This window comes from Geospiza fortis, unplaced genomic scaffold, assembly GCF_000277835.1.
Source record: "Geospiza fortis unplaced genomic scaffold, GeoFor_1.0 scaffold195, whole genome shotgun sequence".
NCBI classification, from domain to species: Eukaryota; Metazoa; Chordata; class Aves; order Passeriformes; family Thraupidae; genus Geospiza; species Geospiza fortis.
The window spans coordinates 1,964,447-1,990,234 of record NW_005054324.1 but is presented as its reverse complement, the minus strand read 5'-3'; the positions used below and the strand labels follow the sequence as shown (position 1 = coordinate 1,990,234).

Sequence of the window (25,788 nt, the reverse complement as noted above, 5' to 3'; positions counted from 1 at the left end):
TCCATTTGATTTTTTTTAATTTCTGTTTTAATAACAAACATTGTGCAGTCCTTCTAACTCTTTAATCCATCGGTAATGCTTTTGCATTTTTGTTGTTTGTGGGTTAAGATACACTTGTTTTCTTTCTAAGGACCATGTTTCTGTTACATCACAGGATCATGAGTGGATTTGAAGTACTTTCAATAACAATACACTTTGTAGTGTAATTTTTGTGGAAATACTTTTCTATATTTTTTTTCATTTTGCACTTCTTCAGAGGTAAACCCTGAATTATTCAGTATTAGATATTGTGTTTCTCTTTTATGGAAAGACTGATTAATACTTGAAACTTAACTTTATTTTTGTAGGTTGAGAAGGAAAAAAACAAAGAAAGAAGTTTGAATACGCAGACAGTGGCAAAAGAGGAAAATGCTGATAAATTAAATACACCACCAGCAAACATTACTAATCAGCAAATGAGAGAAAAGCTTACACTGAAGAAGAATGACTCTTTGAAAATGGAGGACGAAAACACTACAGAAGAAAACGTCAACAAGAAATTTTCACCTGAGGAGAGGTCAGAAATTATTAAAATGACAATGAAAGTAGAAACTAAAGGCATGATCTCTAATTCATATTTGTGGGATTACTTAAGTATCTTTTAGGTTTTCTAATATTGTACTAGTTGAAGCAGTTTCTTTGATGCTGAAAGCAATACTGACCAGACCACTGCTTCACAAACATTTATGAAAAACACTTTTTTTTTTAGGAAGCAGGAAAAGATGTTACCAAATATTAAAAGTTTGAAGGAGGCATTGATATTTTTATGAAATCCTAAGCAGGAGGGGTTTTCTGTCTGTCCTTCAAAGGAATCTCTGCTCTTAATGCTTCCTCTAATGTGGATATAAGATACTGCCTGAATCTTGTTCAGGTTCCACATTCCCCCCTCATTCTTCGGGCAAGGTTTTTTAAATACTACACAATCCTTGGAGTTAAGTCTGTATTTTATCAGAGATATTTTTAATCTCAGTTGTTTCTGAGGTCTGACAGATCTGAGTTTCTGACATCATCTTATGTCTGTTTCAAAGAAATATTTTCTGTAAAGTTACTCAAGTGTTATTTTTTTTTCTGTTTAATGTAGCGAACTTTCCCTGAATCATGATGTTGCAAAGAATAATAAAGGACAAACTTCAAAGCAGAAGGCTAATCAGCAGATGATCCCTGCCAGTGGGAATCATTTTCGAGTACCAGATGATAGCACTTCAAGTGAAACATCTCAAGAGGAAGGAAGGTACGCGAATATAAGAAAGGTTATGACTAAAACTTATTTAATGATAAAAATTGACCTAAGGCTAAAGGTAAGTTTTTTTGTAAACCTGATGTGCACAGTTTTTATTCCTTCATGTGACAATATTACTTGATATCTTTTGTGTTCCAAAACACAACCTTTTTGCTTTATGTGCTTTGAACATCTTACCCAAGTTCATTATAAAGACAAATGTGCACAAGTGATAAAAAATTACCTGAAGGTCAGTGTATATGTAAACATATATTTTTTAAAAGGGAGAAGAGAGACTTATACAAGAACAAAGTTGCTATTTCATCACATGCATCTTAGGGTTTGAGTTTTTTTCTTTTTATTTTTTTTTCTTCATCTGTATATCCTCTTGACTTCTTGCCTACTCAGACTTAACTGTGAGGGGCAAAATGAGAAACAGAAGTTTTCAACAGGATATAAGCACTGTTGAGCAATAGCTAAAACACTGGTGTGTTGTCAATGCTGTTTTGGTCAGAAATGTAACACACAGTATTGTGTGGGCTGCTCTGAAGAAAATTAACTCCGCTCCAGTCAACCTAAGTACACTAGAGAATCCAAAAGTACAGTTCTTTGACCTTAAGGGAAAGAGTAAAAATACTGAAGGGGACAAAACCTGTAGTATTATACAGGGAATGCACATAACTATATTTGCATGTCTGTAGCTATATGATTCCTGTCTCTTTGAGTGAACAGTTATTTCAACTATTTGCTTAATATCTTGTAAAAAAAATAATCTTCCAATAAGGATGATAATTTTTTCCAGTATTCACCTACGTCTAAAAATACTCTTGTATTAAATTTGACTTTAATTCCCTACTGAAATTACATTTTCAGAACAACTTTAGCTGTTGTTCTTAATGCAAGATAAACATTCCAGAACTGAAATACATTTCTGTTTTCCAGACCTGCAGCAAAGACAGCGAATGAAAAGAACAAGGTACTGTAAAATTAGTTTCTTGATAAATAGTTTTATCAGCTTTTAATCACTCAGATGGGACCAATCAGATATGGACTGTGAATGAAAGAATGAGTCCTTCATGCATCTGTAATATTACATATTTGTATACAGAAAATACTGTATTGTTTGTAGGTCAGCATGCACATGGATGTAACTGACGACCTCGATTTAACTCACTCATCTGACACAACATCAGAGGACGTCAAGTTACCAACGTCCACCTACAAAGAGGCTGTGTTGCTCTTAGAACAGCTTACTGTGGATCATACAGGTATGTTCTAAAGTCACTTTTTCCTCAGATGTTACAAGTTTTTCTTTTGAAACATGGTTTTTTTGTGTGCACTCCTAGGTGTCTTGGTTCATTTATATTTAGGATAACACCTCCCCACCACCCCCTTCATCGCTGACATGTGTGTACAGAGCAGCTGTTTTTCCTATTTTTTGCCTTTGCCTGAGTGGTGGTTTTGTCTTCTCCTGAATATATTCTTATGAGGTGCCCCCAGCATGGCTGAAAGGCTCAGTTGTGCCCTGCAGTTGGTCCATTGTCTTGTGTCTGGAATGGTGCAACCCCTGGCCTCTTCTCTCAGAGAACTCCCACTTGCCTTCCTTCAGTCTTCCCACTACCAAAACTTTTATCACCTGCACCAAATCAAATAATTTACACATTAGAAAGTGTTTATGCATATGTGCAACTTTGTCTTCTCTATCTCAAAATAGGTTCTGCTATTTTACTGAAAATTCAAAACATACTTCTTAAATATGAACAAATAATAGAGCATGAAAAAAATCGGTATGCAGCGGTCTGGAGAGAAGTAAAAAAACTGGAAAGTGAAAAGGAGGAATCAAAATTAATAGCAGAAGAGACTCAAGATTTGAAATCCATATTGGCTCATCAAGAAGTGGAATGGAAAAGTGATATCCAAAGCCTTAAGTATGTAATCTTGTGTTGTGAAAATGTGTTACCTTGTAACAGTATATTTACCTAGATAAACTTACAAGTGATAAAACAGTCAATAGTTTATTTCCATATACTGTAAATGTGATACCATAGATAATGGAATGATGATAGAATTCTTTAAAAAGTTAAAAATTAGAGTAAAAATATAAAATCTGAAAATATTTAACATTTTTTATGGTTTGAGTTGTTTCTGCAAGTTCATAGTGTAGAATATCTAATTTTTATATTAGTGCTTTAGTTTCTCAACTATACTGTTAATTCCCAGGTTTACTTTGAAACAAGAAGAAGAAAAGAGGCTCAGACTAGAAACACTATATGAGAAAACAAAAGAAAAACTCAGAAGGAAAGAAGAGCAATATTGTAAAGAGATGGAGGAGAAACAGCAACTTGAGTTACAATCAAGGAATTTAGAAATGGAGTTAGTAACACTGAGAAAGCTCTTCAAACAGGTATGTTAGATAATGACTTAAACACTTGTCTTCTTATTTTCTGCTTCTTTTTAATTGGTGTTGTATTCCAGTATGCCTAGAGAAGAGGTACTCTGTTCATGGAAGAGGCATTGGGTAACTATTGCCAGATTTTGTGAACAGCTGGTTTCCTAGTAGTGTGTTCCCCTTTTTTTTTTTTTTTGTATTTCAAAGCCTAACTTTGAGTTATTTTTCAAAATTATTACAAAATAATAATTAAAATAACTAAATTATTCTGTATTTCTTCTTAATTTTCAGAAGAAAATTAAAATTTATAGATGGATTATTGTAACTCTGGAAAGCAAAAATATTTAAAAGAATAAAAGGGAGAGTGGAATGATATTGCTAGCTTTGATTTTTCTGAAGGTGCAAGTAATTTAATTGTATTATCGTAGGTTGAAGATGAGCGTGATGAAACACAGAGACAGCTCTCTCAGGAAAAGAGTGCCAGAGCCCTGCAAGAAGGCATTTTGAACAACCACCTTTGGAGACAGAAGGAACTAGAAGAAGAGACAAGAAGAACTATAGGAAAAAGTTCAGATGTAAGGAGATTTTTTTTTCTAATTAATTCAATTTCACCATGTTTGTTCTAAAGTTATAATAAAATTTATAAATTTTTTTCTGCTTCTTGATGGATTATTTACAGTGTGATTTTATTGTGCAAACACCTCTTCTGTTTTCCCTTACGTCTTTAAAAGTTTTGGGAAGCAGTATCAGTTCTGTATGTACAAGTAGAAAGCTAAAAGAAAACATTATTTATGCCATTTTTTAAACTGTCTTGTTTTTATTTCCTTGACATGTTATCACCACTTTTTAAGGTTTCTAGCAGTGAAACACCTAGCTACCTACATCCAGACTGGCCAGGAAGGAAGTTGACACTCTGTGTTCCCATTACTTGGGGTTTTTTAAATTATTTATTCCCTTATCAAGCTTGAAGTATGAAGTTCTGTTCCACCTCCACATATTAAAGTTTTATGAAGGAAAATCAGCAATAAAACTCTGAATACTAGTTAAAAGAATTGAAGGAGAATAAGCAACCATGGACACTTAAAAAAAAAAAAAGTCTTGAAAAGTTTAATGTATTTACTAAGAATGTGAAATTCTTGGAAGAATTATTTGTTCTTGGCTGTACTGCCCAATAAATATAGAGCGAATATGTTTACATGGAAAATGATTTATATAATCAACAGGCACTATACAAAACTCTTGCATTCCAGGGATGGTTCAGCTGTATCGCAAACTTTCAGTAATGACAAAAATTGTCAAGAAGATATTTAAAAAGGAAAATACCCATTTTAGCCTGGTAAGCAGAGATTTTACCAGATCAGTAACACAGCTAAATTAATCTAAAAGGGAATATTTTAAAGGCATGCACACATAAGAAAGCACTGTTATTTTATAACCTTTATACCTGAAATATTTTAAATAATCTTATTATTTAGTTGCTGGTTTACAGAAAAAAAGACATTATGTATTTGGCTTGTTTATTTATGGATGTGTTACGCCTTCATTCTGTGCCTGCTTTGGACACATGCACTGGTTCATAGAGTAGCTTATGTCTTATCTGAAATTTCATTCTCATCTTTGCAGTCATGTTGCAGTGTTAGAAACATTAAAATGCAGTTTAATGCTGAAGTGGTTTTGTAGATTTATTTCCCACCTGGATATTTATTCATGTTCTCTGTCTTTCAGGAATCCGACACTGAGAGAGAAAAGGATCTGTTGTACAAAAATCAGTTACTGCAAGATGAGATTGCCATGCTAAGACTAGAACTTGATCAAATAAGACTTAGGCACCAGGAGGAAGAAGGAAAATATTTAGAAGAAAATGAGACCTTGAAAGAAAAAAATGAAGATCTCCAAAAAGAACTTAAGCTGAATGAGGAAGCCTTAACGCAAACAGTTTTTCAGTACAATGGACAACTGAACTTACTAAAGACAGAATCTGCAATGCTAACTTCCAAACTTGAGCAGACAAAAGAAAGCAAAGACAGACTAGAGACAGAAATTGAATCATTTCGTTCCCGCTTGAACACTACTGTTCAAGAACTTGAACGTCAGCAGTCATCAAGAAGCGATGTTGAGCGAACGTTTCAGAGAGAACGTGATGAATGGCTTCGCCTGCAAGACAAGCTCCATCATGACCTCTCAGATGTGCGAGAAACCAACAAGAGCTTGTCCCAGCAGCTGAGTAAAGCTGAAAGCAAAGCTAATAGTCTAGAAAATGAGCTTCACCAGTTAAGGCAAACGCTTAGAGAGAAAACACTGCTTTTAGAAATGACACAAAAAGAATTAAGTCAAACCCAGTGTCAGGCAAAGGAACATGATCATGCTCGACAGCTTGAAAAAGACCAAGTAAACAAACTTATAATAAAGCAGGAATCCATGCAGGAGCGATTAGCCCAGCTCCAGAGTGAAAACCTTTTGCTCCGTCAGCAACTGGAAGATCTGCAGAACAAGGGGATCATCAAAGAAAAAGTAGTTAATGATGTGCAAGATCGGTTTAATGATATTTTCAACAAACTCAGAGCTGATACCGAAAAGCAAGTTTACCTAGTGGAAGAGAGAAACAAGGAATTAAATGCCAAATGTATTGATTTAAGAGAACAAGTCTTCAAATATGAGACTGACAAAATAGAGAGAGAGGTAAAATACAGACTTACAGCAATTTAAAGTTTTCCAGTTCTTCTCTTTTCCTTAGTCCATTTTTTGCCCTACAGAATTGGTTTAGGTATTTGATGATTATTTCTTTTTAGCATTGCACTGGTGACGCAAGTAAGTGATGTAAAAGGAAGAATGATGTAATATATGACAGTTGAGAAATGAAAATGCAGCTGAGTGAATTGTGTGAGATGGACTTAATATATATTGAGTTCCTACAGAGGAAAAACATTGCTTCTCCCTAAGTTGCTATCAAAATTTAAGAGTATTTTAGTGTCCAGGTATTAATTTATGAATATTCTGGGGGCTCTAAGGAGTCTGCATCAATATCTGTGTTCCTAGGAGTAGGTAGGATATTCTGTGATAGACTGTTCTGGCCAATTTCAGGTAGAGTAATGACTTAAAAATTGCCTTACCCATTTTGTTTAATCTCCCTTACTTTCTAGAAAATAGGAGCTAATAAAAGTCAGTATTTAGACACACTGGTGTATGGTTTGTTGCCTTTAATGATTTAAACAGTGATTTAAAGTTACACTTCCTTCTTCCTAACAAGTCCAGAATCTTTGAGTGAGATAAATATAGGCATGTGTGAGATAACTTCTTTATTCTTCATTTATAAGTTACTGTAAGGTGTGTGTGGGGAGAGAACTCCAGCAATACTGTCAGTCATTTTAATCTGTGAATTGCTGTGTATTCTTCATACCAAAACAACAGGTTCCCTCTGAAAATACTAGATCTATCTAACTGTATGAACTGTCCAGGTTTTAGCAAACCTAATATGTCAGTATAAAGGCAGTTGTTATTCTAAAACATACTTATTAAGACGGCTGTAAGAGGATGTGGTTCAACATATTCTTAGAGTATTATCTAAAAAGAAATTTTAGATACAGGTATTCATTTAATTATATTTGTAAAATGTAGGAATAGAACAAAGAATGATGTGATATCAAGCCCTGCCTTTGGTCAACAAAATAGTATCTGCAGTCAGATTATGGCTCTTGCATCACAACAGATTTCTTTGGATTTTGTTAGTAAAATTCCCATTATTGCAGTGTGTGCTTATGCATGGTTTCAAGAAGAAAAATATCTGGATCTTTTATGTATTAGGAAACAAAAAAACCTCAGGAACAGGTGCTGACAGTTTTGGGGTCCCTCAGCTGAGAAGGTTGGAGAGGTGATTGTGCACATGCCTGCTGGTGACAGACAATTTCACTTGAGTTCAATCCAAAGACAAGTCTAACTCTATAATGAAATAAGACAAGGTAAAGGCATTTTTCATTTTCTTACAACTTTATTCATGCTCATTTAATTGTTTCATTAGGGCATGATCAGACAGCTGCAGCAGGAGCTTGCTGATGCTCTTAAAAAGCAATCTATGTCAGAAGCTTCACTCGAAGTTACTGCGCGCTACCGCAGTGACCTGGAGGAAGACAAGCTGCGCTTGCAAAAGGAATTGGAAAAGGCCAAAACCAAGGTACATAATGTCTGTAATTATATGAATAAATCTTAGGGTGGCTGTTAAAAGTAGGATTGGATGTCATCCTTAAACCTAAGGAAAAAATTAAACAGGATAGATTTAATGATGTGGGAATCAATTACATTCTTTTATAAACTTGGTGTCCACGTCTTTGACATGCGGACATTATGCCCTAACTTGGACAAAATTTTTTATTTGCGAAGGTGCTTTTCACCATAAATTTGTGTCTATATTTATGCCTTGTTACCTTTGGTTTAGCCAAGCAGATTGTCTGATTTCTGAAGAACGGTAGAAATATTGGACTGCTGTGTTTGGACATTTTTATGCTCTTGCTTTCTCCTTGCCCCCCCACCCCCCACCCTGCCCTGTCATGAGGTAACACACCAAATTCTGAATGCTTTTGTAACTTATTCTGCATTTTTCCCCTTTGGCCCTGCTATAATTTGCCATCCTTAAGTGGCTTTCCTGCAAGGGAAGTGTAAACTATTTCTGAGTTAGGGACTACCTTTCACAGTGTTTTTCCAAGGTATGGATGTACAGAGGCCTTGGAGTTCTGAAAGGAAAATAATTTAAAATCTGATCCTTATGAGGGACTTGTGAAGTCACTACAGACAGATGAACTTTTTAATTCATGTTTTCACAGAGAAGCAAATGAGTGACTACAAAGAACATCCTAAGTCCCCAAAAGGTTCAGGGCAGCAGTGTCAGTGCTTAGAGCTGTGCTCTTGGAAATCCATGGAGGGATGGGAGAGGCCACTGTATAAGATTAGGAAGTAACACAGCTTGTGTTCATTTGCTAGTAGAAGCTTTTAAAGTTGAGATGATTACAGTTCTTTGGGCGGTGGTTATGAGCAGATATCTGCAGCATGTGAATCCTTGGGCAGCAGCTGACTGCCCTTTATAAAAGCTCACCTGATGACTGTGGACTCTTTCTGTGATTTTACAGTTGCGGGAGGTGGAAGAAAGCTATCTTCAGTCTGAGCATTGTGTTCGTGACTTGAAGACTGCCTTGGATGGTAAGGAAAGAGAAGCAACAGCTTCTGCCCAGAAACTGCAGGACCAGCTGTTGGCATCTTCCGAGACAAACACTACTATAAAACAACTGGAAGAACACGTGCAACAGTAAGAGAACACAGTGGGGCGAGGTATCTGTCACTTGCAGGGATTGGCTGGAAACCACAGCATAGATAGGTACCTTGTTGTGTCACAACAATTTATTAAGATTATGAAGAATCTTCTTGTTTTTTATTATTTTGCACTGTTCTTTTGGAATTGGTCCTCTGGCAGATTTTTATAATAAGACCTGTATTTCTTTTAAGCCTTGAAATTGAAAACACCAAATTGGAAGCCACTGTCCAGCAACAAAACAACAGGATTGAAGCCCTGCAGAGAGACCTGCAAGCCTCTGCCTCAGTAAGCTGCTCATAAATTTCCGTTTTGGTGTCTCCTGAGCCTAGTTACCTATTTCTGTGGGGAAATTTTATGGTGAGGTTTTCCTGGAGAGCCAAGGGGAGCTCAATGCCTGCTTTTTCTGAATAGAGGCTGCTCAGAAAGCAGCCTGCTCTACTTTCCAGCCATCCAGTTTTGAAAATTTTCCCGTGCTATAGCAAGTCAAACACAACACTCTAAAAGGTAAGGATTTGACAGCAATACACTGGTGTAACTACTGTCTGCTTTAGACACTTCATAACATCAGATGCTGCTTTGGGGACTGCAGTGTGTTCCATTTAAGATATTCATCTTTACTGGTGGAAATTCCACAGGGTATATTGATGCCAAGCCCTTCATGCCAGAGATCTGGCTGACATCATTAGACTGAAACAAAAATTACATGTCCCAGAGCTTTTGCTGTGCAGAATTGCTTTTTCTTTGCCTACTTGCTGTGTGTCTGTTCTCATGAAACAGTGAAGAGGATTGCTTGTGGTATCTGCAAAACTCAGTGTGAGCCTTGGAATTTACCACAGCTTCTACACAGTGGTTAAATTTAGCTCAGATAAGTGCTAACATCTGTGGCGTTAATTAAGAGATTTTTGGTGGTGGTGGTGGTTTTTTGTATTGTAGTCACTGAACTAGGGTTCTTGTTACGACTGTGGTTATCAGTTATAGCTGAAGGTATTTTGAATGTCACTACATGTGGTAGTCAAACTTTGTGATGTACTGATACTGTGACTGCCAGTGGGAAGGCAGTGACAAATTCTTCCACTTTGATTAATAGGGCCTGATTTTCAAGTGTACTGGGGATGAGAAAAACTACTCCTGCCTGTTTTCACTGAATATTCTTTATATCCCATGTGGTCTCTTCTCTCTCTCTCTCTCTGTCTCTCTGCATCAAATGCCAGAGGTGATGATTGCTAACAATTTTAGAGCGGCATCAAACTAAGGCCATTCTGATCATTGTTGCTGGGTGCAAATAGTGTAGGAATAAAGAGGTTAAGAGGTTTTGTGTAATACTTTTGTCAGTGAGGTGTAGCTTCAATTTAGAAAGTGATAGTGTGCCTTCTTGCTTCTTGTAATGCTTCTGTAGGTTCATAATCGCCTGGAAGACTTGATAATGAGCTTGCAGACAGCACAGGCAGCCGCAGAGGACCACCACAAGCAGGTACATGACGGGCTTCTGTGAATGACTGTTTTAGTCTTTGAATTTTTTGTGTATAGGTAATTGATGAAAAGATTATGTGGGCTGTGTAAGCACACAGCTGTTGAATATCCTGGTTTTAGGGCAAGGCGCCCTCAAGGGAAAAGACTGTAAATTTCCTGATTTTCCTACTGCTGTGTTTTATATGTGTTGTGGTGTGCAAGATAGTTGTGTTCATCAGTGTGATTTATCTAATGAATTCTCTTCCCCATGCCAGCTGCATGGAGTGAGCCAGTGGCTGTGAAGTGCTTAGCTGCCTACCAGGGTTAAGCCATAGCAGATGACTGATATAGTGGGTGTTGTGGACAGCATGGGGATCTGTGGTTGAAAGCTGAGAGAGGATAGCAGACTTTACAGATCTATATTTTCTTTGTCATTTTGTCAGAGCTTGTCTTGAGGCCACGTCAGTTTTTGTTGTGAGACCACAGTGTTTTACCTCCTCTGTGAGAACTTGTGAAAGTCATAGACCCTATGGATTTTTTTTACCTGAGACTTTGTGTTAACTGTTTTGTCACTTACTGTAGCCAGTAAGCATCTCTCTTGTTTTTTTCCTTTTTTGCTTTTGTAATTTTCTTTTTTTTTCTTAAGAAATGCCACTAAAAGCATCTAGTCAGCTTCCAGTCTTTAGACTGGAACTGAATCAGCAAGTTGTGTTCAACTCAAATGCATCTGTTAGGCAAATCTTTGTCCCTTTAGATAGAACCATCAATACCATTGTCAATTTCAAAACATTTTCTTGCTCTGAGGAGATATACAGCTGTCACAGAAGCCATGAGGGTAGGGTATATTCTATGGCGGGCACTAGAAAAGACTGCATTAGAAAGTATGTAATGAGCTCTGGAGAAGCTTTGGAAGAAAGCTACAGGGTGATTTTGTGTGTGTGTTTGTTATTCACCAAAGTTCACCTCATCTAACCACCCCTATTGCATTCATTCTTTTTACCAGCTTCAGTTTCTCTTCTTGATTATGTTTCCCAAGCTGTGTTCTACATCCCCCATTAACCATAGACATGGGATGGAGAGAGGAGAGAGTTTCCATTTAAGTTACAGCTTTCTGTTCCAGTGTTTTCTTTACAGTCACCTTAGTTTCTTCTTCTGCTATTGTTGCTTTTACAGGTGCAAAAGCAGAATGTGCTGGCTCTAACATCAAAGGACTTGCAGAGCATGTGGGAAGAGCAGTTTAAGTCAAGATCTAACCTTGAAGAGCGTGTTGCTCAACTTGATAGGGAAAAGGCAGACCTCTTTGAACAGGTAAATCCAGAAAATTCTCCAGAGATGTAAGCCAGTACCTGAGAGAACCACATTAACCTTTTGGTCAAGTTCTTAGATAAAGAGCATTTTTTTATTACCCCTGCCATTCAGGCTCTGGATATGTTATGAAGGAAGCAAATGAAAGATATCTAGGTATCTTGTGTAAGTTTTGGAGTGATTCTCTTTGAAAGGATTCCCAGTATGGTTTGCATCAGTTGAACACATCAAGCAGGGCTTCAGTTCCCCAAGTCTTTCTTGGATTCCTTCTGGCCATCTTCAACCCTGCCCAGAAAACAAGGGGTCAGAAGTATTTCATTTTTCCAGTGCAGTGCAGGGAGTAGCAGCAGCATGTTTTCAGGATAGTGGACGCTTAAAAGCCTTGCAGAAAAACATAGTGAAGGAATTCTGGGGAAATGAAAAAAAAGCAACTAGCACAGAAGTAGCCACAAAGAAGGGGGGGAAGGGAATATTATATTGAAAAAATTCCCAAAGATCAAATTCCTCTGCCTGCTTATCAATAAAGATCCTGTAAAAGCTTAGATTAGTTTGTATTCTCCCATGATAAGCATACCTAAATAATCCTTACTATGAGTTGAGAACTCTTGAACTCAGCATCTTCTCCACCTTTGTTTCAGTCGAGGCATCTATTTTTGTTCTTCAGTATTGGCCCAGTTTGCTGTGAAACCTAACGTGTAACTTGGCTAATGGACATGGACTGTAGCTTCTCCATGGAGAACACTAGAGACACATATTGCACATAGCTGTGGTTCTTACATGTTCTGTGTGTTGTGTGTCTTTTCTGTTTTGAAAGTGTGAGAGTGAAAGAAAGAAAGTGAAGAAACTAATAGAGTTAAAACGCCCAGTTGAACTCCGTCTGGACCAAGAAATGAGACGAAACTTAGAATTGCAGAAAGACTTTAAGAGGTATGGCTTTTTGATGTGGTGAAGAGATATCCCTGAATAGAAGTGCAGTTTTATTGAACTGTAATGTAATAAATATTGGAATAATTACCAATATAGCCGGATGGGATGTGCCTGAGCTTGTCTGGCCCTTGCTGCTGACCCAACAGTGGCAACTGTGGTGGTTTCACCTCAGAGACACCTTTGGCTAAGCTGGATGCTTGGAGACAAGTCCAGGCATGCAGAAGCTCAGGTTTACCTCTGGTGGAGAAGCTTTAAGGCAATGGTGAAGGAAAGGAGTCAGGTTCTGCTGGAAGGTTTTGATCCAGAGCTTTATTCTGGCCCACAGGCTTCTGAATGCAGCAACTGCTCCAACAGAACTCCCAAAGCACATAGTTGCTGGCTCTTTTAACCCCGGGGCGAGGGGGAGGGAAGGGGTAGGAATCCCACCAACCAGGTACGTGATAGGAGGTCTTAAGGGACAATGACACCTGAATGGCCCAATGTCCCCCCCAGGGGTAGATGGCATCTTTTGAATTCTGCCAATCAGTCAACGCCCTTCTGGAATGCCAGGATTGACAGACAGCACTCAGCAGGGGGCAAGGGAGGGGGAAGGAGAGGTGACTGACACACCTGGCAGGGAATTGTCATGGGAGGAACCCGAGGTTATGAGGTAAATCCTGAAATCACAATGCAACGTAAGAATAGGTACACATACTCTGCAAGCAAACTGAAGTCTTGTGTTAGTTCCTGCAAGGTACCTATGTGCATGAGCCTATACTTACTTAAAGCTGCAAGAATTGACAATCCAGGTTGCCTTGAAGTTCTCCAGGGATGGGGAAGGTAGTCTTCAATTAATTTTTTCAGCTGAAACTTGGATGTACCAGGTGATTTGTGGCACAGGAAGACCAGGTTTTTTTATCATCAATTCCTGGTACTTTCAAGTATGTTAAAGATGAAGAAAGCTATTTCTGCATGCCTTACTGGAGAGCATATGGAAAAGGTTGCTTATTCCTGTGTTTCATTGTTTTCTGAACTGATTTGCCATTTAGGTTGAAGAGACTTCTCAGTAGAGCTACAAAGAAAATAAAGGTGTATGAGGAGAGAGAAATGGAGTCACAGCTTAATTTGAAGGAAGAAATGAAGAGCAGATATTCTGAAATGGTCAGTGAAGTTGATAGATTGAGAACAAAGGTGAGCTCTGCTTAATTTGGGGTTTGTTTGGTTATGGTGTTACTACTTTTCAACCCTGTGTGAAGCTTTGCCTGATTTTCTTGTCATGTTGATGATTTGCTTTCCTTGACAGTATTTTTGATTTGATTGGTCTTTCTCAGTGGTTTTTCTGCTATTAGAGAAGCAGGTGACTATTAACTAATACTGATGTAGTTGTCCTTATGGGTAAAGATGCAATCCTTAAGTGCAAAGCAGCATCTACAATGGCACCAGAAGAGCAGACTATCATGCACAGGAAGGGCAAGCCAAGAGTGGCAGCAAGGCTGGCAGGGTCCATGACCTCATGGGCCAAGGAGCCATCCCACAGGCACTCACCAAGAAGAACAGGACAGGTCTGGTGACAGCAGCAGGGTCAGCCAAGAGTGCAGATCCTCAGGGAGGGCCTTAGGGATGGGCAGTTCTGCTGTACTACCAGGACATCATGTCCATGGGTGAGGGTCATGGCTGAGTATGCAGATGATAAATACAGTCTCCATGGACAACCTCTTTAGCAATTTTAACAAAATTCACTGCCTTTAGATGCCTCTGAGTTTCTCTTTTTTTTTTTTTGCCACATACAGGTTGCTGAACTTTCCCAGCAGCTGGACATGGAGTCTAAAAAAAGCATGCAGCTAGAAGCCCAAAACCGGGATTTGCGAGAAGAGCTATCTACCCTGCATGGGAACTGTGAAAAACTGGAGAAGAGCAAATGCCAGCTGAAAGAAGAAATGGCAAAACTCCAACATCACTTGGAGACTAACATGGTGGATCACAGCCAAATAGAGCAGTATAAAAGAGAGGTTGATGAACGAGCAGGTCAAGAAATAAGACAAAAATTACAAGAAGTCAATCTGTTTTTGCAAGTGAGTGACTTTCTGACATGTGTCTGTAGGCACTCTGTAGACTTTGGTTGTGGTCACCATTTTTTAGTGTTTTGCTTTGGGTGCCTGATTCTGGGTCTTTCTCAGTGGTTTTTCTGCTATTAGAGAAGCAGGTGACTATTAACTAATACTGATGTAGTTGTCCTTATGGGTAAAGATGCAATCCTTAAGTGCAAAGCAGCATCTACAATGGCACCAGAAGAGCAGACTATCATGCACAGGAAGGGCAAGCCAAGAGTGGCAGCAAGGCTGGCAGGGTCCATGACCTCATGGGCCAAGGAGCCATCCCACAGGCACTCACCAAGAAGAACAGGACAGGTCTGGTGACAGCAGCAGGGTCAGCCAAGAGTGCAGATCCTCAGGGAGGGCCTTAGGGATGGGCAGTTCTGCTGTACTACCAGGACATCATGTCCATGGGTGAGGGTCATGGCTGAGTATGCAGATGATAAATACAGTCTCCATGGACAACCTCTTTAGCAATTTTAACAAAATTCACTGCCTTTAGATGCCTCTGAGTTTCTCTTTTTTTTTTTTTGCCACATACAGGTTGCTGAACTTTCCCAGCAGCTGGACATGGAGTCTAAAAAAAGCATGCAGCTAGAAGCCCAAAACCGGGATTTGCGAGAAGAGCTATCTACCCTGCATGGGAACTGTGAAAAACTGGAGAAGAGCAAATGCCAGCTGAAAGAAGAAATGGCAAAACTCCAACATCACTTGGAGACTAACATGGTGGATCACAGCCAAATAGAGCAGTATAAAAGAGAGGTTGATGAACGAGCAGGTCAAGAAATAAGACAAAAATTACAAGAAGTCAATCTGTTTTTGCAAGTGAGTGACTTTCTGACATGTGTCTGTAGGCACTCTGTAGACTTTGGTTGTGGTCACCATTTTTTAGTGTTTTGCTTTGGGTGCCTGATTCTGTGTGTTAGTGCTGTACTTGTATCTGTGCCAAAGGGGGCAGTGGGAGAAGGGCATATGGCTGGGCAGGAGTGCTCTTATGGTGTGCAATGTCCCTGAAGGCAGGTCCCTGAATCAAAAGCTTGCCCAAGGTAGGTTTCCATTTTGCAGTGCTTGGGGCTGTCTCTCTCCACTGGTCTGCTTCTGACTGTTCATGCATGCACAGTTGCACCTTCCACCTGTCACAGCCAAACCTACAGGTCTGGTTTTGTCCTTGTATGGGGGACAGTGCTCAGAAAACAAGTGACTGAAGTTGCAGGTGTGGAGATGGGGAGGAGGTGAGGCATCCTGCTAAGATCTTTGAGGAATCCTGTTCTCCATGCCCTGTCCTATAGAGATAACGCCCTTTCATTAGTAGCTTTGAGTAGTGGTACTGATCTGGGCTTTGTCCTGAGTGAAAAGAATTATTTACCATGGTGGTAGCTCCAGGATTCTGACTTGACTGCTGATGGTAATGAAGAGGCACAGCTGCCTCTCCAAGCCAAGCTGGGCCCATGACCTTGGGTACATGCAACTGACGGGTGGGGAGAGTTCTCTTTGTGGTGGTTGAAGGTGCACTGTCTCCTTCAGGCACAGGCAGCCTCCCAGGACAGACTAGAACACATCAGAGCAAGTCATCATGCTTCTCTGAGAAACCAGCTAAAAGACAGAATTAGAGACCTTGAATGTGAATTGGACAAGATAAAAAATACTCAGCAAGAGAGTACTTTTCCAAAAGAATGTGTACAGGCAGAAGTGGAAAAGTACAAGGAGCTGTATCTGGAGGAAGTGAAAACTAGACGATCCTTAGCAAAGAAACTGGAAAGGTAAGTCTATGCTTTCTTTGGACTGGTAATAAGAGACTCCTTTTTCCTCATGCATATTTCTTGTTAATTCCTCTTCTGCACCTGGCCAGCATTGAAAGCCTGTGATGACATGTTTGTGGGAAAAGTACCTTAAGACCCTTCCCGTTTAGCAGGCCTTCATTTCTCTTTAGTGTTTCAACAGGAACATAACTATGGCATGAACAGGAGACTTTTCAAGTTGATGTTGTTTTAACTGGCAGGTTTGTTTGCCAGTCTCTATGATCTCATCCTCTGTACAATAGAAAAAATGAATTTCAGGTCCTTTATTGTTTGAATAAGGATAGGCCTCTCAGAGAACAGATTGCTGTTCTGTGAAGGAAATATAGAAATTATCTCCCTTGGCTTCTGTTTAAGCAGTGGCTCTGAGCTTTGAGCTTTCCTTGGGAAGGGGATCCAGCCCAGAGTTGTTACAGAGGTGATGTACCTTCCAGAAGAAGCTCTGTAAACACATGGCTTTCACAGAAGGCTTTGAAGCCCTCATGCTGAGCGCTCCTAAGTGTTGGTGACGCTGCTCCTTGCACCTGGTATGACGGCTTAGAAACAGGCCCTCCAAACAAGCTCAGGTCAAATGATGTACTACTTTTGGAGGCTCTTCATCTCAAGAAGCCAAATAATAGTTGAGGACCTGGAGACTAACTTTGGGACAGTGTTGCTACTGAAGGTAACTGTTTGTGTGCTTGCAAATGTTTCAGAGCTAATGAGAGACTTGAGGAAGCCAATGCTAAGCTCCTCCGCGAGCGCCATAAAAGCAAATCCTTAATCACAAGCAGCATTGTCAGCGGAGGTCTGGCTGCAACTCCAGTTCTGTATTCAACTGCACTGGGACATCTTGGCAACAATTTAGGACTGAGCAGAAGTCTCAGTCTAGGAGGAAGTTTCCTCACCCCAGCTGAGAACACATTATCATCAAGAAACAGGGTTGCAGCCTTCGTGCATCTTGGCAACAATTTAGGACTGAGCAGAAGTCTCAGTCTAGGAGGAAGTTTCCTCACCCCAGCTGAGAACACATTATCATCAAGAAACAGGGTTGCAGTCTAATAGGCCAAAGCAACTGCTAATCCTCAGAACAGTGCACAGCTGTACATTGTAAGGCTGAAGATTTTTGGTGATCGGAGTTCTAAAAATTTTCAAGAGGGTAAAGGCCATAAAATATTTAAGTCAAAGCAGTGAACTGTGCTATGACATTCTTTTACAAGAGAAATTGTGACAAGGAGTACTGTGGCATAGGGAACTCCCAGCTAAGCTCATCATGAAATTCCAGTGTATTAAACAGGCTAACCTGTTTAAAGTGGCTAACATCACGTTGAGTGACAAATCCAATCAGACATCTCTGAGATGCTTTTTTCTTCTTCCTTGATCTTCACTCCAGCAATTTCTTCACAGAACTTGCATTAGTATGTTACTACCAACGAAAAGATGCTTCAAAAATAGGATGATATGAATGGGATGGCATAACTTTGCTCTCACACTTCATTGCAGAATACATACTGTGCATAAGAGACATCTGTTCTTGTAGTTCCTGCCATGTGTTATTTCATGAAATAGTAAAATTACCTTCTCTTTGGCAAGTCTTTACAGCTTTCTGATTTTACAGCAATGCTGCAACCTTTGCAATGCCGCTGGTCTAAGTATGCCCTGTAATTAGCAGTCACTGTGATGGCACATCCCTCACAGAAGGCTGAACATTATGCCATAAAAACCTCACACCAATAGGTGTAATCAGTGAGAGACTCACTTAACATGGCCAAGTTTCTCTGTTGAGTCATTGTATTCTGTTGTCAAGGGAATGTGACAAGTATTTCTTCACTTTTAAGTCCATCTCAGTTTGATGGTCCCCCCTCATTGGAAAGAACCCATTTAAACCATGTGTCTGCACAGAGCACCTGTTCTGCAAAAACAAGCCCAGAGAACAGATGGGACCGAAGCAGCATTGGGAATGCATAGCTGTGGCAGTTACAAAGATGAACTTTTCTGTGTAGCTGTGAACACTCTTTTGAGGGCAGAGGTGGACAGACATTACTGGAAGGACTCATGGAGTCATTAGTACTGTATCATCTACAGGGGCTATTCTGCATACAAGCCCTAGAAAGGAAGGAAAATACTGGGACCCACTGCGAAAGGGAAATAAAGAGGAGACCAAGAGGGGTAGGGAGCACAGAACAAGAGAGGGAAAGAAAGGACAGAGAGATGGAAACAAGACATTAAAAAAAAGGCAAAAGAGGAAATCATTCCTCTTCTAGACAAAAAAAAAGCTGCCCTAGGTTACAAGGAAAAGCTTAACAGTTGTGGCTTTTTTGGAGAAGAATGAGGAAAACAGGAAGGGAAAGAAAGTGGAAGTACTCAATGCTTCTTAAAACTCAATTACAGTGTTCAGGTAGTGCTTTCCATTTTCATTTTCCAGAACACATTGGAACTCTCTGAGAGTCTCAAAGTTTTGTCAATATCAAGATAGACACCTTCACGGGTTTCTGCCTTCCCCTAAGTAGGGAAATTTAATTACAGAAATTAAATATTTCTTCAGGCTATTTCGTGGCTCATTGTTTTATACAGCTGCTAATAAATACAGATGTATAGTTCAAGCTGCTGTGTAGGCCTCTTCAATGTTTTTTGAAAAATGCTTCCAAATCCACTTGTGAAAAACATTTGAGCTGATTCCAAGACAAGTCTGCATTAGATCTGAGAATGGTGATACTGTTCCCTCTCAGTGTCCTGACTTCAAGAGCACCCACAGAGTTTCTTTGCAGAGCATATGTATCTCACAGTTTTGAGCATACTCTCAAGGAAGTTGTTGAACGATTATGTATGACATTTTCCCAGTCTTCAATTACTGATGTCCATTATTTTCTTCTTAATTTGGGACTTTCTTTTATACTAACACTTTTCCTTCCTAGTGCAGTTTTGCTGATAGGACTTAGTCCCCTGAAGTTCTCTCTGCTCTTGATCACAACCTATGGTTGTTGTCACCAGAGGAGCTGAGGATAATTTACTCTCACTATACACAGCTTGTCTTCTTAGAATTCCCTTTGAGCTCTAATGTTGTATCAAATTCTGAAGTTTTCTCCCTTGAATAAGGGTGAGACAAGCAACTGCTATACCCACAGAAAACATACGTATTTCTTACCATTTCAACCAGGTTCTTTTAAGAGAAATATGGAAATCTCAGCATGCCACATTTTGCTCAATGAAAGCAAAAGGGTGGTGTCTGGGACTCAGATTTCCTGCTGTGAATTTATCTGCCTTCATACTAAATTGAGCTGCACATTCTATTGTGATAAGTCTTCCTGAAATCATCAATTAGGGAAGAACTGAGACTGTCATGGCACCACCTGTAGCCTCAAGTACCTCAATGTTTAGTGTGTTCAGGGAAGTCTTAAAACTTGGTCTTCCCTCTCTGAGTCATAAATAGGAAGTACTGTTAGTGGTCTGTGTACCAGAATTTGGAAATGTAGTGCATAGCCCAAGGCAGAGAATGTCTGTCTACTTGCTGCAAGTATTGCAAGAAGATTTTGGGACACAAGGCCACTTGTTATACTTACAAACTGTCAAGCTTCCATCCTAACAGCTGTGCCAAAGGCTGTTGCAAATGAATGTGGGTGTCTAGAAAAGAATAGTGAACTCTGCTAGCTGCAACCAGTGTGAATTGGTGGATTTATGAAACCAGTTTCCCTGCATAATGTGAGAAAGGGAATGTCAGCTCTCTCTTAACTTCTGTTCCTTTTCTGGCTTCATTTTCCAAATGCCTCCCTGTATTTTAGTGGTCTTTCTGTTGTGAGATTTTTTCCTTGCCTTATATACATGTAGGCCTTGTTCTTGTTTCTTACTGAAGACCTTTGAACTTCAGGCTGTTTTTCTTTCTTCAGATCCTTAATCAAAAATCTCTCTCTTCTTTGCAGCCAGATATATGACAAGGTTTGTAGCCTGTACTGTTTAACCTTGGGTGCTATTGCAAATGTTTTGTCTATTTATGCTGCTAGGTTTGATTCCAACTTACTGATGCATTCACATTGGCCTAAAGCTGGAGATACTTTGAACTTGCTGGTTTCTCTTGAGTGAAAGAATGACTTCCTGCCCAGTAGTTCTGTGCTTTATGTCTTTGTGAAGTTATGGCTTCTGTGGTAGTTCAGCTTCTGTAAGATGGCACCATATGCATGGATTTCACCTCTTCTGATGGAACTTGGTTAAACTAGAGGAGAAGGCTCTTTACTGCCCTTGTCTGTTCTGACAGTCAAGAAGTTCTGGGTAGCAATAGCAGTTGTGTGTGCAGTAGCAGTTGAGTGAACTGAAGTTGAGTTCCTAGACCCTGAGTATCATCTCATGGAGTCTTAGAGGATCCAACTTACTCTGTGCTCAAGAAGCCCCGTGGGTAAGTAGTAAGTCAACATCACCTCCTGAAACAGAATTACTGAGATGGTGACTGCTGCAAGTGACCCAGTATGTTACTGCCTGAAGAGCTAAGCAGTGAGACAGACACTGACTTGAAAAATAGTGGAATTTACTATAATGTAAAACTGCATTGAATTCTGGAAGGATATGCCAAGCTAAGCAAAGCATATAATCATTAGCAAATAATTATAAAGGACAAGCTAAGTAATGCTCCTAATGATTACTACAAAAGAATGCCTATAAAGAAAGATACCTCACCAGTTACTCCAGTACTTTGCTATAATCCAAGTCTGAGACACCTCAACTGTCAGGGGAAGGTGTCACAGTGAAGGACTGGAGAACCAAGGTACCGGGGAACTCCTGTGGTGCATCCACCTTTCAGGCCACCAGGCTCCCCCAACTTTGCTGTGAAAATAGCCCAGCTTTTATACTGGTAAACAAACAAGCTGACATAATGTGTAATTTCATTCACCTGTTGGCTTTCTCACAAAGCCTGGCCAGGGCTCAAGGAGGAATCAAGTCTTAGATCCTATACCCCCTTAGGGGGTTAGGCCAGATTAGTTTCTAGAAGCGAAAAGGTAAATACATGTTCTGCCAGTAAATGTACACATATAAAAATACTTTGTTAATGAGCAGATATATATAGATAACATTTGGTTGGAAGGTTCATCTAAGGTCAGATTTGCCTCCAGGCCTATTGTTGAGGCCTCATTAGGGCCTGTTGTTCAGTCCTTGGTACTTCATGACTTTTCCAGAGGAGGCAGGAGGACAGTGGAGACATTGTCAGTCCTCAAAGGTGTATTTTCATTCAAAGGCCTTTTCCTTCCTTTTCAGGGAAATCCATGTGTTTGCTTTATTTCCACACTTGAAAAAAACTTGAGGCTTGGAGGCAGTTGGATTTTTGGTACCACTGAGAAGAGTTTGGCTCCATCTCTGTTACTCCACCCCCTGGTAGTTAATACATACAGACAAGGTCACCTGAGCTTTGTCTACTCCAGGAAAGAAACAGTCACAGCTCTCTCAGCCTTTCCACATAGCTCATGTGGTCCAGGGCCTTCAGCATCTTCTTGGCATCACAGGCCATCATAGGCCATCATCTCTATTTGGGATGATATTTTTTGGTTTTATCATGTTGTCCATGGGGTGTAAGAATGTTTTAGAAGTTTTAGCAGTTACATTTGAGTCACATTATGTCTTAACTATATTTTTGATGTATAATTCTAGGTACGACAGGAACTGGATGAGAAAATCACAAAGGAACTGAAAGAAGGTAATGTGTCATTCCATTTAGAGGGTTAGTAAGGAAAATGGTGTCTGTTTCTAAGTCTTGACACCTTTCAAGCCATTATTTTCACCTTCTCCTGCTAAGCACAGAGATTTTTTTCCGCAAGCTCTCCAGTTTAGACTTGAACGTGAAAAATTCCTGCTTCCCAAAATACTGCATAGAATGTTATGCACTTGCTTAGGAAAAAACAAGCAAAAAGAAAATTCATCCACTGCTCCACTCAGAAACAGTCTGCTTAGGATGAAGCTGCTATTCACTAGACTTAATTTCCAGCAAAAACGTCAAAGAAGCCCCCAGGTTTTTATAGATCTTTATAGACTTCAGCCATCCCTTTCTTCCCTCTACATGGATTGCATTCAGTACTAAACCATACCCTACATATTCTCTGCTTACATCCTGATTTTTCTTGCTATGATTCATGGCTTGTCTTTATAGCTTAGGTGTTGCAGTCAGTCTTGTTTTGAAAAAGTAGAACAACATGATCAGGGATAAAAGACAACATTTCTTTAGGAAGAGGTGGTTCAGTAGTGTTTAGGCAAACATGAGTTCAATGCTTTCAACATGGAATCTAAAACACACTCTGTAACTTGAGGCCAGGCATCCACAGAGGAAACCCACTTGCTTCATGATGGCTGGTCCTCCAGAGTCACTGCTTTGCAGGGACTGCAGCTGTGTAGTTGTAGTGTTGCAATAAAGCACAGCTTTGAACCTTTAAGGAAAGCAGAGACTTCAGGTTGAAGAGCTCTGCAGGGGCTCCATTAAGCAGCCCTGTTAAGGGCCACTGGAGTCATGTGGAGTCCCACAAGATGTTCAGTGTGTAGCCTCTGGAATGTCTGTCACTAGCTTTAGAAATGCTGTTGACTGATAAGCACATGTGCACAAAATGTGTTTCTTCCTTTGTGCCTAGTTCTTCCCTTATTAGGTGTCCTTGGAAATTTTAAAGTCTTGTTCAGTATTGCAGGCTCTTGAGTTATGCAGACTCTCGACTCTTACAGTGCCTTATTTCTCCCTGTCTGCTGTAGAAGTAACATAAGGAATCTTGTTTCTTTTCCCCTCAGCCACTGCTGAACTTGAAACTGGATGTGCTGGATCTTCCCAAAACCTTCATGTGGCCCAGGATCCCCTTTCCAGGGCAATAGAGGAGTACCGTGATGTTTTAACCAAAAATTACATGATTTGAGTGAAATGCTGTGGAAAGGCTCTGAACACTTTTTGCTTTTATAGAGCATCTATGGTTTCCCTTCTCCCCAGTTCAGATCTGAAAACTTTTTCATTGCAGTGTGAATATAAACTCCATTAAATGGATGTCAAGCACAGTGCACCCATCTGTTGGGTTTTTTCTGCATAGCTGGTTTCTTTTGCACTCACAATAAGAACCACATCCATTTTTTCTGACCAGCAGACTGACTGATCTGGATTCTTGAGCTTGACAAAACTGTCAGAAATGTTTCCTCTTACAGTAGCTTCATTATGTTGCATTATTTGTGTTCTGTGTTTTAACAAAAGCATTCCCTTTGTTCTGTTTAATCCTTTCACTCAATGTAAGTTCTCCGGTGTTATTTCAATGTTTAGGACATCATTTGATGTTCTTTGAGCCCAGTGCTTCAATCCTGATGCAGTACTAAGTTCTGCTAATTAATTTATAGTGGTGTTCAAGCTGGAGGAAAGGGCACTTTACATTGTTGTCACTTTATGCAACGTAAGTTTAAAATGCCTGTGAGTGTGTAGTAGTGCCAAGACTTGTTTTATGGTCTTTTTGGTATTTTTATTTTGTATCACAGAATGAGTGAGGTTGGAAGGGACCTCTGGAGGCTATTTTTTCTAGCCCTCTTGCTCCAGGACGACCACCTTTAGCTAGTTTCCCGGATCTGTGTCGGTTTTTTAATTTAAAAATGGAGACTCCAAAGCCTTCGTAGGCAACCTGACCTCATGATGAGTCACTGTCACAATACACTTGAATATCATGAGGGGTACTCAAACTCAGTACCTCTCATGGTATTGGTGTTGATATCTGTATGAAAAATTGCTGCAGCTTCAGACTTTTGCAGCTCTTGCTTTTATGGTACACCTGAAAACACTTTCAGTGAGAGGGGAAGAAAAGGAACATTAATATTACCAACACTCCTCAGTACTCTCCAGAACTTGTGTGATAGCATACCCAATCTTTTTGTTGCTGCTAGCAGCTGATGATATGGTGTCTGTAGCACAGATGTGGTGGAAAATTGATAGCAACCATATATGCAGTTTTACTTATTTCAGAGAGTTACTGGTTTTTAATTAAGATATGTGTTGTCATTTCCCATCTGCAGAAGTCACTAGGAATGTATAGAACCAAGTCCCAGTTCTGGAAAAGTAAGAATAATTGTACTGAGATGAATCAAGACTGAAAGAATTTTAGGATTTTACCCACCATTTTAAGGACTTGAGTTAACAGATAGTGAGAAAAGCATTAAATGCTGCTGTAACATTCTTCCTTTTTATATGAATACATTTTTGTGAAGCTATTACACTGTATTTAATTGAACTTGATATTTAATAAACTTTGCAGTCTAGAACATGAGTTTGTTATATTGTTCTTTTTCTGGACACTGCTTTCCACCCTTTCCCTGCTCATAGAACTCTCCAGAACTCTCCTGTGCTCACAGATGCACCTTACCTGTCCCGCTGTAAGAGACTGGCCTGCTACAGATGAGTGACTCATACACTGGACCATTTGCAGTAACTGCCCAGGTGCTGCAGGAGACTGGAGTGGCTCAAACAATCAGCTGGGTGCTTGGCCACTGGTGCACAGAGTGGCCTCCCCAGTGCAGGTGGGTGTGCACACCTGAGGCTATAAACTGGGTTTCCAGATAAGGGAAAAGACTGATAACAGGCAAATCCTGCAAAGTGGGATAGTCTTTACCATGCCCATATCTTCCCTTACATAGTGGCTCAGCTGTGAGAACTCCCCTCTGAAGTACCATAGGATGAAGGTATTTATCTTGGCTGGTGGGCCATGATTAATTGAGCTATAATGGGTAAGAGACAGATGCAACACCTTAGAAAGATGTCAGTGACTCAGGGAATGTCCCATGATCCAGTACTGCATTATCCAGGGGAATAATACCTATCCTCAGCTAATATAAACCCCATGGACCTGGTGTTATATGGGCTCTTTCCTCCCCACTTAATGGGTACAGTCTGCAACCACCACATCAACAGGACTGCAACCACCAACAAGACAAGAGAATCAAGAGGCTGTCATTGGAAACTGTGGGGTGGTGATACTTCTGATGTTTATTCTGTTTCTCGGTCTCTCCCTTCTCTCCCTCTCCTCCTCCACTTGTCTTTTTCCTATGTCTCTCTACTTCACATTTACTGATAAATGAAAATCTGTACTAATGTCTTTGGCATATGGTCTCGCTTGCACCTTTAGTCAGAGACTTGTCTCTAATAATTTTAACAACTGGTCAGATATTAACAGCCAGAGGCCAGGCAAATGTAGTAGAAGCTTTGTCATCTTAGAAGTTTCTTGCTTCATTAAAATGCTAAGGCTCAGGTGGCCCATGGCAGAGAGCATGGGAACTTCAGTCTTTTCAGTGCTTTCATAACTAATGCTCTGCTGCTTAAAGACCCAAAACAA

General features: G+C 39.9%; 1 protein-coding gene across 1 annotated transcript in view; it reads left to right on the top strand.

Annotated features, from left to right (window-relative positions):
- Positions 1-24,726, top strand: part of LOC102041340 (ankyrin repeat domain-containing protein 26-like) — a 46,671-nt gene extending 21,945 nt beyond the window's left edge. Inside the window, exons 20-40 of the mRNA XM_031056907.1 lie at positions 348-556; positions 1,121-1,270; positions 2,201-2,234; positions 2,388-2,526; positions 2,973-3,186; positions 3,479-3,662; positions 4,076-4,222; positions 5,373-6,326; positions 7,663-7,815; positions 8,765-8,940; positions 9,138-9,231; positions 10,343-10,417; positions 11,569-11,703; positions 12,515-12,627; positions 13,656-13,797; positions 14,397-14,678; positions 16,224-16,459; positions 17,191-17,428; positions 21,669-21,677; positions 22,106-22,151; positions 23,225-24,726. Coding sequence (XP_030912767.1) covers positions 348-556; positions 1,121-1,270; positions 2,201-2,234; positions 2,388-2,526; positions 2,973-3,186; positions 3,479-3,662; positions 4,076-4,222; positions 5,373-6,326; positions 7,663-7,815; positions 8,765-8,940; positions 9,138-9,231; positions 10,343-10,417; positions 11,569-11,703; positions 12,515-12,627; positions 13,656-13,797; positions 14,397-14,678; positions 16,224-16,459; positions 17,191-17,428; positions 21,669-21,677; positions 22,106-22,151; positions 23,225-23,346 — 3,852 coding nt within the window. The 3' untranslated portion in view covers positions 23,347-24,726. The remainder of the gene's footprint in view (positions 1-347; positions 557-1,120; positions 1,271-2,200; positions 2,235-2,387; positions 2,527-2,972; positions 3,187-3,478; positions 3,663-4,075; positions 4,223-5,372; positions 6,327-7,662; positions 7,816-8,764; positions 8,941-9,137; positions 9,232-10,342; positions 10,418-11,568; positions 11,704-12,514; positions 12,628-13,655; positions 13,798-14,396; positions 14,679-16,223; positions 16,460-17,190; positions 17,429-21,668; positions 21,678-22,105; positions 22,152-23,224) is intronic.
- Positions 24,727-25,788: the final 1,062 nt, after the last annotated feature.